General features: G+C 40.1%; 2 protein-coding genes across 3 annotated transcripts; one reads left to right on the top strand and one right to left on the bottom strand.

The window, feature by feature from the left end:
* Positions 1-1,435: 1,435 nt before the first annotated feature.
* gde1 (glycerophosphodiester phosphodiesterase 1) lies at positions 1,436-12,051 on the bottom strand. Of its 2 annotated transcripts, XM_040004668.1 has the most exons (7): positions 11,926-12,051; positions 11,504-11,808; positions 10,603-10,778; positions 8,851-8,956; positions 6,379-6,471; positions 3,349-3,560; positions 2,876-3,023 (listed from the first exon to the last, which is right to left on the bottom strand). In XM_040004668.1, the coding sequence occupies exons 2-7, from the start codon at positions 11,756-11,758 to the stop codon at positions 2,876-2,878; spliced, it is 990 nt and encodes a 329-aa protein (XP_039860602.1). In that variant the 5' UTR covers positions 11,759-11,808; positions 11,926-12,051. The 2 variants fall into 2 exon arrangements, with proteins under 2 accessions (XP_039860603.1, XP_039860602.1); XM_040004669.1 differs by lacking the exon at positions 11,926-12,051 and having other exon boundaries at positions 1,436-3,023; positions 11,504-11,758.
* Positions 12,052-12,177: 126 nt separating this feature from the next.
* On the top strand, positions 12,178-14,440 carry tmem186 (transmembrane protein 186). The gene is made up of 2 exons (XM_040004672.1): positions 12,178-12,292; positions 13,057-14,440. Exons 1-2 carry the CDS (start codon positions 12,290-12,292, stop codon positions 13,720-13,722), a joined length of 669 nt encoding a protein of 222 aa, XP_039860606.1. The 5' UTR covers positions 12,178-12,289; the 3' UTR covers positions 13,723-14,440.
* Positions 14,441-14,988: the final 548 nt, after the last annotated feature.

The following is a 14,988-nucleotide window of genomic DNA, read 5'->3' as shown; positions in this document are numbered from 1 at the left end:
GGACCAAAAAAAAAAAAAAAAAAAAAAAAAATAATAATAATAATAATAATAATAATTACAAGAAAACCTGGGTCCTTGGAAGCAAAATAAAGTTTTGCACAGCACTGTATTTTATTTCAGATTTTCCATTTAATTATTCTCTTTTGTATTACTTTAACAAAATAAATAAAACGTATCATAGTTTAAATTAATTAATAGTTTTAATTAAGTTGGAATTAGTTATAATAACAACATAAATTATACATAGTTAAGATTTACACACAACAACACCTTTCCATTATTTTTATTATTCATTTTTATTACATAGTCCATTATTATTTAATGGTGAATTTAGAGTTTAAATGTACATGTATATTAGACTTTTACTATATTTATTTTACTTATACTTTATTCTTTAGTATACTTTTACTTTATTGTATAGTTATTTCAGATTAGGTTTGTACCTTTTTAATATTTTTTTTTTCATTGTTTTCTAGTTCACTGAGCTTCATGCTATTTTAAGTATATTTTTGTTGTGTTAAACTTAATATTTACATACTGTTTCCCAACCTTGCGATTAATTAATTACATTCATTTCTAGGGATCTTAAAATTATTCCACACTTTGAAAAGCCTTTTATTTTGAAGTCGGAGCTGCTGTGTTTCCGGTCGCGTTGTTTCTATTTACTTCTGGTTAGTCCGCCTGTGCGTGACGTCACTAAACGCCCCTCAGGCCGGGTTTTAGGAGCCGCGAAGCGCTCACCTTTCACCTATTAAACCACATTCGCAGATCTCCAGGCGCTTTGACAGTAATAAAGAAAGCTGACAGGAAACTTACATTTTGGTGCAGTTTGAAGGTTTGGTTACACACTTCAAAAATATTTATTAGACAATTATTAAGAATGTTTGACCAATTGTGAGCATTAAAAAAAAAACTCTATTAACAAGGATAGGGCTTTAGTTTTTAAATCAGCTTTTGGCACTCACCATAATCTCTCTGGGGACTTATCGTCATTGTTATCCTTTGATAATTTCTACCTGAAATCTAACATTTCTTTCTTTTCTTTTTTTCTTTTTTTTTTTAAACACACAGGTAACCTGATTCTTTTGCTCAGATAAAAATTAGCTGAGTGCCTCCAAACTGCCTGAGCTGAAATTCTGCATTTAGCAACTGAAGATCAGCCGGGACAAGAAGCGGCTCAGACAGGCTTAACCAGGGTGATATCCAACACTACACTTCTCACTCAACCCCCATTCATCTGCTCTATCTGGGTCAATCGCCTGACTCTGCAGTCCCAAAAGCTAATAATCAACAGTCCCCACTACACAAGCTTAGCATTAACAGCAGGGCCAAACAGTGAATGCATGAGCTTTTACACTACACCTGAACAGTTTTATGTTCTCCTGAGACAGTAAGTCCAGGTTTTTGTGTTTACTGAATGATGCGATGCAGGATATCAGCTCAAACCGTTCACCTTTATTGATCCATTTTAGTGTCCAGAGCCGTCACATAACGACACAGAACATGACAGACCAACATTTTCAGTCTGCCAAGCAGCTCTACATTCCCACAACTATTACAAAGAAATAAAAAAAAAAATCAAGTAGTTATTCACAAGAGAGTCCGTGTCACCTTACTTTAAACTGTTGATGCATTTTCCTGTTATTTGGAGCAATTTGATTAGTAAAAATAGATTTTATGGTTGAGTAAAAATTTTATATCTATTTTACCTCCAAAACCGTTCCAGTTTCTAATATGTCCACCTAGGAAAATTAATCGTCCACCTCTGTTGTACAGTAATATCTACAGTGTATAGATATGATATCATCAGATACTAGAACGTGGTGACCACCAAAAGCTGGCAGTCATTAGCCCCAAAAATCTAGAATCAGTCAGGCTTATTAAAGTCATTTAAAGCCTTACGGCAACACCAAATTGTGTAATTTACATTTTGAAATTCTACACTCAAGTTTAGGGATGAGAAAAAAAAAAGTAAAGCCAGCTTACTTTACATTCAGCATATATGAAATGCAAAAGCACGAGGTTGATTTTCCAGACAAACAGCAACATCAAGCAACGTCTAACTTTAGTTTTTACCCATTCAAGTAAAGCAGTTACAAAACTGTCATACTGCTAAAAAATGGTTTACTCTTTAAAAACAGGCACTGTGTTATTGGTAACACTTGAGCCTTACACAAAGCCATGCATTAACTCCATTCGTGTATTTGTGCCACAATTGATCCCTCATAAATGTCCTTGTGGTTTCATATACAGTACAGTACAAAAGTTTGTTTTCTCCCATACATTAACAACATAAGTAATCACCAAGCCTACTTATTATTAGTTTGTCTATGCTGCTCTATAAAGCATTTATGTATGTTTCTCTAATAAGTAGTATTCACATGTCATAAATGACAAAAAAAAAAAAAAAATCTCCTCAAGGTAGATTTCTTCAGATTTTAGTGAGTAAAAAGTACACACAGTGCTCTGCATTATCTGAAAGACTGTATAAACACAACTAACATGACAAACATACAAAAAAACCCCAAAAAACCCAAAACCCCCAATGTAGTCCTGAGTGGATGAATACATCATGTTGCTGCAGGTCTATTATAGACACATATTACCAGCACCTTGCATTAACAAGTCTGTAAATATAACAGGCGAGTTCATCATTATTCATTATTAAAGTGATTTCGTCGTAATAAAATCTGTTACTTTGTATTTTGTTATGGCGCCCAGTTAAAATTCTTCAGGAAACATACACCCATAGAAAAAAACAGTGTTCTTGGAAATAAAAGGAGTATATGATCTCTTGCTTGAGCTTACATATGGGTGACAGTTTCTTTTATCTTTAATAAATGCCAACATTTTGTGGAGTGGATTTATGTGTACGTCAGTAATGAGGGTCACAGTCTTCCACCATGCTGTCTGTGATGTAGTTGACTTTTAGCACCTCCTGGTAATACTCCTTCTCTACTTGTGTGTTGACGGTCCAGGCTACAACCTCGACACCCCTCTGGGCCCAGTACTGCACATAGTCCCTGCAGACAGGACACACAATCGGGTGAGTGATGTTCATCTGGTCTGAATGACCCAAAAAGAACTTTTTAAGGATGAGTACAAAGCAACGATAACTTTTTTGGTATAACTTAAAAAAATAAATAAATGTAAAAGTGAGATACTTAATATATACAAATATATGTACTGTTTAGATTTCCTCCTATTGATGATCCACAACAATAAACCCGAGCATGGAATAAGACAGTTAGCAGTGCCATTGAAATGCACCTCTAACACATCTGTATTCTAATGAAATCTAACGCATATATAGAATATATGACTGTATGTTCCAGCTACAAAACTCACTGTGAGACAAAGTTCTTCTGTATCAGGAACGCCGAAACGCCACAGAGCTTCCACAAAACATTATGGTGTGCCCAGTCCAACAAGATGTCCATGACAGTCATCCAGTGATGTTTCCACAGCGATGAAAAACGTGGGGCACCGTCCCCGAACCGGCTCAGGCTCCAAGGCCGGTGGGTCAGTGCCGTGACCACATCTGGGTCACTCTGTCTCATCTAGACACAAAGTGTTGGTGAACATTAAAACAGCAGCTACAACAGAAACACTTATGTGGGAGAGATAAGCATGCTGTTTTGTTAGAAAGCAATTTGTGTATTTGTTTTCCCCCACTCTTTCTGAGTCAACACTATTTACAGTGGGGCAAAAAAGTATTTAGTCAGCCACCGATTGTGCAAGTTCCCCCACCTAAAATGATGACAGAGGTCAGTAATTTGCACCAGAGGTACACTCCAACTGTGAGAGACAGAATGTGAAAAAAAAAAAATCCATGAATCCACATGGTAGGATTTGTAAAGAATTTATTCGTAAATCAAGGTGGAAAATAAGTATTTGGTCAATAACAAAAATACAACTCAATACTTTGTAACATAACCTTTGTTGGCAATAACAGAGGTCAAACGTTTACTATAGGTCTTTACCAGGTTTGCACACACAGTAGCTGGTATTTTGGCCCATTCCTCCATGCGGATCTTCTCGAGAGCAGTGATGTTTTGGGGTTGTCGCCGAGCAACACGGACTTTCAACTCCCGCCACAGATTTTCTATGGGGTTGAGGTCTGGAGACTGGCTAGGCCACTCCAGGACTTTCAAATGCTTCTTACGGAGCCACTCCTTTGTTGCCCGGGCGGTGTGTTTTGGATCATTGTCATGTTGGAAGACCCAGCCTCGTTTCATCTTCAAAGTTCTCACTGATGGAAGGAGGTTTTGGCTCAAAATCTCACGATACATGGCCCCATTCATTCTGTCCTTAACACGGATCAGTCGTCCTGTCCCCTTGGCAGAAAAACAGCCCCACAGCATGATGTTTCCACCCCCATGCTTCACAGTAGGTATGGTGTTCTTGGGATGCAACTCAGTATTCTTCTTCCTCCAAACACGACGAGTTGAGTTTATACCAAAAAGTTCTACTTTGGTTTCATCTGACCACATGACATTCTCCCAATCCTCTGCTGTATCATCCATGTGCTCCCTGGCAAACTTCAGACGGGCCTGGACATGCACTGGCTTCAGCAGCGGAACACGTCTGGCACTGCGGGATTTGATTCCCTGCCGTTGTAGTGTGTTACTGATGGTGACCTTTGTTACTTTGGTCCCAGCTCTCTGCAGGTCATTCACCAGGTCCCCCCGTGTGGTTCTGGGATCTTTGCTCACCGTTCTCATGATCATTTTGACCCCACGGGATGAGATCTTGCGTGGAGCCCCAGATCGAGGGAGATTATCAGTGGTCTTGTATGTCTTCCATTTTCTGATGATTGCTCCCACAGTTGATTTTTTCACACCAAGCTGCTTGCCTATTGTAGATTCACTCTTCCCAGTCTGGTGCAGGTCTACAATACTTTTCCTGGTGTCCTTCGAAAGCTCTTTGGTCTTGGCCATGGCGGAGTTTGGAGTCTGACTGTTTGAGGCTGTGGACAGGTGTCTTTTATACAGATGATGAGTTCAAACAGGTGCCATTCATACAGGTAACGAGTGGGGGACAGAAAAGCTTCTTACAGAAGACGTTACAGGTCTGTGAGAGCCAGAGATTTTCCTTGTTTGAGGTGACCAAATACTTATTTTCCACCTTGATTTACGAATAAATTCTTTACAAATCCTACCATGTGGATTCATGGATTTTTTTTTCACATTCTGTCTCTCACAGTTGAAGTGTACCTCTGGTGCAAATTACTGACCTCTGTCATCATTTTAGGTGGGGGAACTTGCACAATCGGTGGCTGACTAAATACTTTTTTGCCCCACTGTATTACAATACGTTTTTAACTTAACTCTTAGACTGTGCAAAAATAACTACAATTAAAACTGTAAACTACTTTGAGCCACATGTCAGCTGATGTCAGGTCATCTTAGCGTTCACTTTAATTGGTAACAAATGAATGAAAATAGGAACCAAGAGCTCAGGCACTAAGAGCTGTGTGCTCATACTGTTTAATTAGTCTTGTAATCCATCACCTAAATGTGTCTAGGAGGTGCAAAGTGTAACACACAGATATCCGCTTATCCTACTCAGGGTTGCGGAGCGGCTGGAGCCTGTAACGGCTGCCACAGGGCGAGAGGTGGGGCACACCCTGGACAGGTCTCCAGCCTGTCGCACTGCTAACACAGAGGCATACTTACATCCACACCTACGGCCAATTTAGAATCAGCAATTAACCTACCCCAAAAACTATGGTAGGAAGCCAGAGTACTCAGAGAGAACCCACAGAGACATGGGAAGAAAATGCAAACTCCACAAAGAAAGGCCCGGGCCAAATGCTTGATTTGGACCCAGGACCTTCATACTATGAGGCAACAGCATTAACCACGTTGCCAATGTGCTGCAAGTTTAAAAAAAATGAAATAAAAAAAGTTCTGAAAGTGGTCAGGGTTCATAATCATGCATAGAGAACTTTGAACTTCTAGTTTATAGCAGAAGTTAATTAATGTAGGATAAATAAGATAAGCTGACCCACACAAACTTGTTTCTACATTTCTTCTTTTGTTTTTTTTGTTTCACTGTGTGCAGCCAAACTGTCTGAACTTTGTGCATCTTTATCTTTTGTACTTTTTCAGGGTGTGTAATTGCAGCGTTGAAATTACCCCTTTGGGAACAAACGGTGCTACGTGACCTGACAGTCACCAGAAACTCTTCATGTCTGGAATTTGATTCTTTATACTACATATTAGTTTACCTCGGTGTATTTTCTTCTAAATTGTAATTTTCCTCGAGTTGGACTAGATCGTATGAAGAAAACCATAGAGAAAAATCCCCCTTGAAAAATAGTGTGTTTACTGACATGAACTAAGCTTTAAACTCTTCAGATATGAGCCGTCTTACCCTGTAGATGACTTTGGGCTCGAAAGAGCAGACGATGCTGCTGTTGTAGAGGACCGGATATTTCTTATACAATTCCTTTAGAGCTGCGGCTGCCTGAGTAGGAAGAAGAAACAAATGGTTATCGTAGGTCATTCAGCTGTTTGCAGATTTAATGTTTTTGCTTGTGGGTGTTCCTCTCCGACCACTAGGTGGTAACTAGCAGCTGTGTATGCACAGGCATACGGGCCCGCAAATCATAAATGTCAGTACGTGAGCCTCCAACCACAACTGCAGCTTTCCCTTCCTTAAAAATGTGCAAATGCTGCACTTAAGGAGTTGAGTGAATACCCTAACTTTAAGCTAAGAGACTACTGCCCCTGGCTCAGTTTTTAATATTGCCAACACAAACAAAGTTACATTTGGTTGTTAAAGAGCAAACAAACAAGGAACGTCTAACAGCATGCACAATGTTACCACACAAACAAAACATTGCTTATCAGTGGTGCTGTCCTCAATCTGTGAGAAGCTGTGTGTGTGTGTCCGTGTGCGTTTTAGGGGTTTGTTATTTGTTTGAGTGCAGACAAACCTGGAACATGTGTTCTGGACGTCTTGAAGTGCATCAGTGTTAGTAGTGTTTCTCTTCTCTGGATATTCCCCGGTATGACTCTGGCTTGCCACAACTAATTTTAATGATTAGTTTTGTGTAACTAATAGAGTGGTGACATGTACAGTGGGGCAAAAAAGTATTTAGTCAGCCACCGATTGTGCAAGTTCCCCCACCTAAAATGATGACAGAGGTCAGTAATTTGCACCAGAGGTACACTTCAACTGTGAGAGACAGAATGTGAAAAAAAAAAAAAATCCATGAATCCACATGGTAGGATTTGTAAAGAATTTATTCGTAAATCAGGGTGGAAAATAAGTATTTGGTCAATAACAAAAATACAACTCAATACTTTGTAACATAACCTTTGTTGGCAATAACAGAGGTCAAACATTTACTATAGGTCTTTACCAGGTTTGCACACACAGTAGCTGGTATTTTGGCCCATTCCTCCATGCAGATCTTCTCGAGAGCAGTGATGTTTTGGGGCTGTCGCCGAGCAACACGGACTTTCAACTCCCGCCACAGATTTTCGATGGGGTTGAGGTCTGGAGACTGGCTAGGCCACTCCAGGACTTTCAAATGCTTCTTACGGAGCCACTCCTTTGTTGCCCGGGCGGTGTGTTTTGGATCATTGTCATGTTGGAAGACCCAGCCTCGTTTCATCTTCAAAGTTCTCACTGATGGAAGGAGGTTTTGGCTCAAAATCTCACGATACATGGCCCCATTCATTCTGTCCTTAACACGGATCAGTCGTCCTGTCCCCTTGGCAGAAAAACAGCCCCATAGCATGATGTTTCCACCCCCATGCTTCACAGTAGGTATGGTGTTCTTGGGATGCAACTCAGTATTCTTCTTCCTCCAAACACGACGAGTTGAGTTTATACCAAAAAGTTCTACTTTGGTTTCATCTGACCACATGACATTCTCCCAATCCTCTGCTGTATCATCCATGTGCTCTCTGGCAAACTTCAGACGGGCCTGGACATGCACTGGCTTCAGCAGCGGAACACGTCTGGCACTGCGGGATTTGATTCCCTGCCGTTGTAGTGTGTACTGATGGTGACCTTTGTTACTTTGGTCCCAGCTCTCTGCAGGTCATTCACCAGGTCCCCCCGTGTGGTTCTGGGATCTTTGCTCACCGTTCTCATGATCATTTTGACCCCACGGGATGAGATCTTGCGTGGAGCCCCAGATCGAGGGAGATTATCAGTGGTCTTGTATGTCTTCCATTTTCTGATGATTGCTCCCACAGTTGATTTTTTCACACCAAGCTGCTTGCCTATTGTAGATTCACTCTTCCCAGTCTGGTGCAGGTCTACAATACTTTTCCTGGTGTCCTTCGAAAGCTCTTTGGTCTTGGCCATGGCGGAGTTTGGAGTCTGACTGTTTGCGGCTGTGGACAGGTGTCTTTTATACAGATGATGAGTTCAAACAGGTGCCATTCATACAGGTAACGAGTGGGGGACAGAAAAGCTTCTTACAGAAGACGTTACAGGTCTGTGAGAGCCAGAGATTTTCCTTGTTTGAGGTGACCAAATACTTATTTTCCACCCTAATTTACGAATAAATTCTTTACAAATCCTACCATGTGGATTCATGGATTTTTTTTTTCACATTCTGTCTCTCACAGTTGAAGTGTACCTCTGGTGCAAATTACTGACCTCTGTCATCATTTTAAGTGGGGGAACTTGCACAATCGGTGGCTGACTAAATACTTTTTTGCCCCAACTGTATTATAGTGCCATTCTATTGGTAATGAATGAAAAAGTAGAAATGGTGGACTTGTGATCAGTTTGTATCAAGCCATCACTAAAATCAACACGGGCAAACTGTGACGATGATGATGTGCAATCTCTCAGTTATGCAGGCAGTTTTGTTGGCGTTACCTCATCTGGATGACCTTTGACATCAAAGTAGATGGTTAGCTGCAGTTTGATGCATTCCTCCACTGCCTCCTCCAGGGTGGGGATCTTCTCTCCTGCAAACTTGTCCCTGGTGGAAATAAAACAAGTAAGGCTCGTTTTAACTGGATTTCTTTTTATATTGTGCCAGTGATCTTTCATATGTCTCACTATACAGTTTGCCAAAGTCACTTATATACTCGTTCACTCTCATCTAGCATAAGTTTCCGGTTCTCCGCCGTTTACCTGCTCCGATATTTCCCTGGGCTATATCTTTCAGTCAGATATTTGATCCTTGGCACATCCAATCTACATGCTGTCCTCGGGCAAAATAGTGTTTATCTAGCACAGCACAATCAAACTGTCATAGAGAAAGTATTATTTGAACATGTGTGTAAATGGGTTAATTTGGGGTTTGTGTAAGCAAAAACCTATGAACTTCTTGTTAAGAGTCTGAAATTATTCGTTTAAAACGGTTATACATAAGCATGAATTATTCAGATGTGTAACCACTTTGCCAAGGTCTGGACAAAGACACACACAGTCAATCTTAGATGAGAGGAAATAACCCAGGAACCACTGAGGCTCAAACCTGTCATGAACTGGAAACTGCTGGAATACCAGTGTCACAGTGAAGCATAGACTGAGAGGGAGCTGACTAAGAAAGAAGACACTGCTCCAAAATTGACACCTTCAAGCTCAACTGCAATTTGCAGCTGTCCACATGGATAAACCAAAAGCCTTCAAAACAAAAGTTTTATGGTCTGATTAGACAAAGATTGAGCTCTTTGGTTACAATGCCAAGAGATGTGTTTGTAGGAGTGACGGAGAAGCTTTCAAACCTAAGAACACTGTACTAACTGTCAAGCATGGTGGTAGGTAGCATCATGCTCCGGGGGTGTTTTGGTGGTACAGTGCACAAATTGGTTGGAATAGTGAGCATTGTTAATATGGAAGTCTAGTGTAGTATATCATTTTTATATTTCTGTGTTATTGTAAAGTCATTTAAGTTAAAGTTAAAAAAAATGGATACGCCCCCCAGTGACTAATATATTACTTTAAACGTTGGATATGATCCAGTAGAAACTGAAATATTTTCTTATTTGTGTGACCCTGACTTTTGACCTTGAAACATTACATACTAGAATCTGTGTATTTTGTTATCTTTACCCATATGATTGGAGCAGAACTGGCTGAAATCTTTGGCATTGATAAGCTGTAACAACGTTAAGATAAGATATAATCATCCAGTGTGTGATTTTGCAAAACTTTATGCCGTCATTGTGACATCATATGGCGTCACATTGAAAAAAAAAAAAACTGTGTTGTACAGCTCTCTCCACGCGCAGTGAAGGCCAAGGTGAAATGCTCGACCACCGAGGTACTCATTTCTAACAATGCCTTGTATATTGCTTTAAAGTTTAAAGACAGATTATAAATTGTGGATAACAAAGTTTTTTACTGAATTTCACATTTGGTGTAACCTTGTAACCTCAAATTGATCAAAATAAAATTAAAAATTAAATCTTGTGTTGTGGCTTCTGTGTACGCTAGACCGCTAACAAACAGACAAACTGAGCGGATTACATACGTCCTCCCTTCGAGGGGAAAATTACCTTATTTCAGTGGATGTTTAAACCTGCTAGTATATTAGTGTGGAAGAACCTGTATCACATTAAAGCACCTCACTACCGTGTGCTTTGTTTGCGCCTTCCTGACTATATGCTTCTTTCTTACCTGAGTCGATGTTTAGCAGCTGCATCCAGTTTAGCCAGCTCTGACATTTTCATCTTGCTGAGGAATCCTGACCCACTGGTGGTTCGGTCCACGGTCTCATCATGCATCAGTATTGGGACGCCATCTGCTGAGAACTCCAGGTCCAATTCCACACCAGTCGCCCCATTCTTACTGGCCTACAACAGAACAGACAATTTTTCAGCACTTGATGTTTTTTCAGATGGAGTTGGTGGTCACAAATCTGCCCTAAAATCCACTTAGAAAAACAAAAGTCATTCCTACCTTCCTTATGAGCATTGCAGCTTAATTTGCAACTACTATACAACAAAATTAGCCATAAAGCCATGATCCATCTGAAGAAAATTTTACTTGACTAGCAAACTGATTATATCTGTTCTCTATGTGTTGACCTATAAATGGTGGTATATCACAGTTAAGAAATACTCTTCGAAAGTGTACACCATTGCAACAAAGTCTGTACACTAAAAAGCACTAGCAGGTGAATTTTTGACTTGCAAATTTCTGGCTCAGAACACTCGCACCTCATATACACCTGATATAAGCATTTGGTCTGTATTCGGTATCTTTATTTGTATTCATATCCAGATGGTATTAGATTAATTATTACTCACATATCTTTACTTTATCTCAACATGCAGATTAGTTAAACGAGGCTGGCTAGTTGGGAACTGGCTGATAACATTGTGATACAAGGTGCTGCTGGAAGAGTGGTGGCCTTAAAATGCATGTTCTCTGTGCTGGTAAGTTGTCCAGATACAAACTGGGCGTGAATACGAGAAGTTAAAGACGTCGCAGTAGTTCCCCTTGCAACCACGGCCATAACAAAAAAGGGCAAATGAAGGATAATCGCTCCAAAACCCTCCCCACCTCATTCTCTCACCTCTAGGATAGATGCTATCGTGTTCTCCGGTGCATCGTGCCCGCCGCCCCTGTGAGCGATCACCGACACCTTGCCCTTGACTGGGTGGAGTACCTTCTGGGTTCGGCTGGACGGTACCTGTGGGAAGCGGAACATTGCTAGAAAGAGGTAGAGGGAGGCGGTGAGGATCACTGTCCACACCGGGCTTCGGGTCCCCAGCAGGATCCCCACGAAGATAAGGGAGTACAGCGTGGCTTCATCTCCTAGCTGGAGCATCGTTGTCCTATTTTTGTCTTCTCCACCTGTCCCACAGCAGAAAATAGCACCTGGCAGTAAATGTTCCGCATTTAAGGTGTGGGGCGTTTACTGTCCTAATTTTAGTTTCTTTAAACGACCTAAATGAGATAAGAACATGTTTTGCCCGGCGATAAAACACTCATTACCGAGAGACAGTCCCCAGTCCGTGACTCGAAGAGAACTGCTGATTTACGCTTCCCGGTGGATGCTTCCGCATTTAAGCTAACATCCCCAAAATGAATTTGATGTATTCAAAATTATAATAAAATTGTAATTATTATTCTCACTGAGCTGTCACAGAGCGATGGTTGACAGCTTTCTCACAGGATGTCTCGGAACAACAACAAAAAAAAAGTTAAATAAACATTAACAAAAAAAACCCCGAGACGTTAAAGGTGAGCACATCCGGGTTACACCGCATAACTGCTTCCTGTTAGCTCCCATTCATATCATTTGGTGATCCATCTTTCTTGTTTTTGCATTTTTCTTTCCTTTAGCCGGTCTCTGACCATGGTAAGCCTCGTTTTATATCCAAACTCTTATCCAGCATTGACTTTTATTATCAGTAAGATTAATTTTTAGCCACAGAAGGTCATTAGTGCTGTGCCAGGGCTGTGTGTTTTCTACAGTCATTGGTGACAGCTCAGTCAAGACATGTGCACCTTCAGGTTGTTTCATTCCACACAGCGGCTACACAACAGCTGCTGTACATGTACTGCAAGTGTTCGTCTGGGTATACCACTTGTATTTTTTTAAGCAACTGCATAATATTATATTTTGTATATTACTGCAATAACAACGTACAGTGCACAAAATAAGTGAAGTAGAGAGTACAGACAGGGTGGAGTGGGTGGAGATGAAGGCCAGAGGTGATATATGACGGGAGGATAGCAGCAAGAGTGACGGGGAAGGTTTGCAAGATCAAAGTCAGCTTTATTGTTAAAGACCATATGTACAGTATTGATGAACTATGTTAGGAAATACTGACAGAGAATTTGCAGGGGTTTTTTTTAAACTTATTTTTTAAAGTTATTTTGTTAACGGGGATCTAGTCTAAGGTGTTTGTGTACGTTTTGTCTTGGTTTGTGTTAAAGTTAATTTTTGATGCATCAGTTGGCTGATCCAGGAGTTATTTTATTAAGTAGTGTAGTCAGTTTGTTCTCATAGATGTTAGCTAATCAAATATTCTATATTCTATATCATCAACATAATAACAGTTTTGTCTCCAAACATGTCATGTTGAATTTATCTGTTTGATGTCATTTATCTTTCTACAGATCAGGTCACTTCTCCGGTGCAGATTAACTCCCCACGTCCTGTCCTTCACCAGAGGATCAAGTCTGCTCGCAGCTCGAACACCTTCCAGTTTGCAGCCTTGTTCACCAAGTCTCAGGCCAATTCAGCAACACCTACATGGACCTGTTATCCCCAAAATCACAGCCCTTGTTAAATACTCGGATGTGTCCACAGAGAAGTACACTATGATTTACACCCTGCCATACATTAAGCTCCTTAGAGCTGTGTCCAGGCTCAAACTGCTCCAAACTGCAATAACTGTGGTCATCTTGCCCCCGGTGTACGTCCTCTACTTTCAGGGAGCTGCCTCCACCTTTCTTGTCGGCTACACGACAGGGATAGCTCTGTTTGCTGGTGCTATGCTGTATACTGCCAGTTACTTCTTCAGAAGGGTGGTGGGAATGATGTATCTGGATCCGTCTCAGACCACCCTCAAAGTGTCCCACCTCACTTTCTGGGGAAAGCGCCACGATATGTACCTGCCGGTGTCAGATGTCATGACCATTGGAGACACAGGGGACTCCGTAAATGAGACCATACTGAAATTTAAGAGATACAGCAGTCAGGAGACTCTGTATTTCTCTACTCATTTTGGACGTGTGGTGGATGAACAGGCTTTTAAAAAGGTGTTTGGAAGTTTAAAATGATTATTTGTTTAGAAAAAAAATGTGAGGTATTCTGAATAGTATTATGAAAACATAACATATTAAGAGATGCATCTATTGTCCATGAACAATATTCTAAATGAAAACACATTATACAGTGGAGGACACTTGCTGTTATATTTTATATCTAAGATATTTTAGCTGACATAGATCTGAATCATCCACAGTTGATAAATTACTGGTTTATTATTATTATTTTTCTTATTATTATTATTCTTTTTTTTTATCTTAATTAAGGTTGAGAAGTAAGATTGCAGATTTTAAAAAAAAAAAAAAAAAAAAAAATCTGGACTGTGGTAGGTTAACAGTTGTTTACTAAATGGTGACTATGTATGCAGCTGAAATAAAAAATCAGGTGATTTTGGCCTAACATTGTCCAAATAGTCATGTTGCATCATCAGACCATGATAAGATAGCTCCACAGGTCAGATTTTTACACCACATGTCCTTCTTGCTGCAAGCTCCAAAGAATTTGTCCCCTCCTGATGTTGATTTTTTGTGTGTTAGGTTAAAGTGTAAACCTAAAAACTGTTATTGTGTAAAATGCATTAAAGAAAGTATTCTTCAACATTGTTTTTGACTGGGCTAGGGTTAGGGCATCCTGGCTGTAGAAACAGGGAATTATTCACACATTTTGCCTCAGGTTTGGTTCAAAGAAATGTCACTTTGGGACCAGTTTCTCTTGCTGAGTTTTTAAGAACCTGTGAGTTTTCAGTTCTATCTTGGTTAAGATGTTTTCTGACATCCAGAAATAGAAGTAGAGCGGGTTAACTACCAGCTGGTGATTTGATCCAGGTTTCTTGGCTCATGTCAAAGTGATTTGCAAATATGAAGGAGTGTGTATCATAGATAAAGAGCTTTTATAAATGTTTTTCGAGTTCTCAGAAACAGTAGAAAAGCACTGCATAAACGTGTATCATGGAAATATTGCCACATATGGCCACAGCTTCACAAAGCTTTTTATTTCCTCTTTGAAAAAGACAAGAAAACAAAAAACATGTGACTCTACATGTCTCATGAAAGAACAGCTTGCACTCTGTTATTATGGACCTGGACCGATTTTAGTTTGTCTAGAAGTTCAAAATTGCAGCGTTAGCAGAGCTAGCCACATGTGGAGGTCTGTGAATGTAACGTTGGTTAACCACTTCGGTCAAGACTGACATATCTTGACAGTTCCAGATTGATTGGATTATTTTTTGTACTGTGACAAAAATTAAACAATCATGAAATTTGCAAATCATTTGGATA

Source organism: Simochromis diagramma, unplaced genomic scaffold (genome assembly GCF_900408965.1).
Source record: "Simochromis diagramma unplaced genomic scaffold, fSimDia1.1 OVJJ01000487.1, whole genome shotgun sequence".
NCBI classification, from domain to species: domain Eukaryota; kingdom Metazoa; phylum Chordata; class Actinopteri; order Cichliformes; family Cichlidae; genus Simochromis; species Simochromis diagramma.
This window is presented reverse-complemented; position numbering and strand designations above follow the sequence as displayed.

Coding starts and splice junctions, on each gene's coding strand:
- gde1 (XM_040004668.1), bottom strand. CDS start 11,758: ATGCTCCAGCTAGGAGATGAAGCCACGCTGTACTCCCTTATCTTCGTG. Junction 10,779..11,503: donor CGATAGCATCTATCCTAGAG/GTGAGAGAATGA, acceptor GTTCTGTTGTAG/GCCAGTAAGAATGGGGCGAC. Junction 3,024..3,348: donor CAGAAGAACTTTGTCTCACA/GTGAGTTTTGTA, acceptor TCCTGTCTGCAG/GGACTATGTGCAGTACTGGG.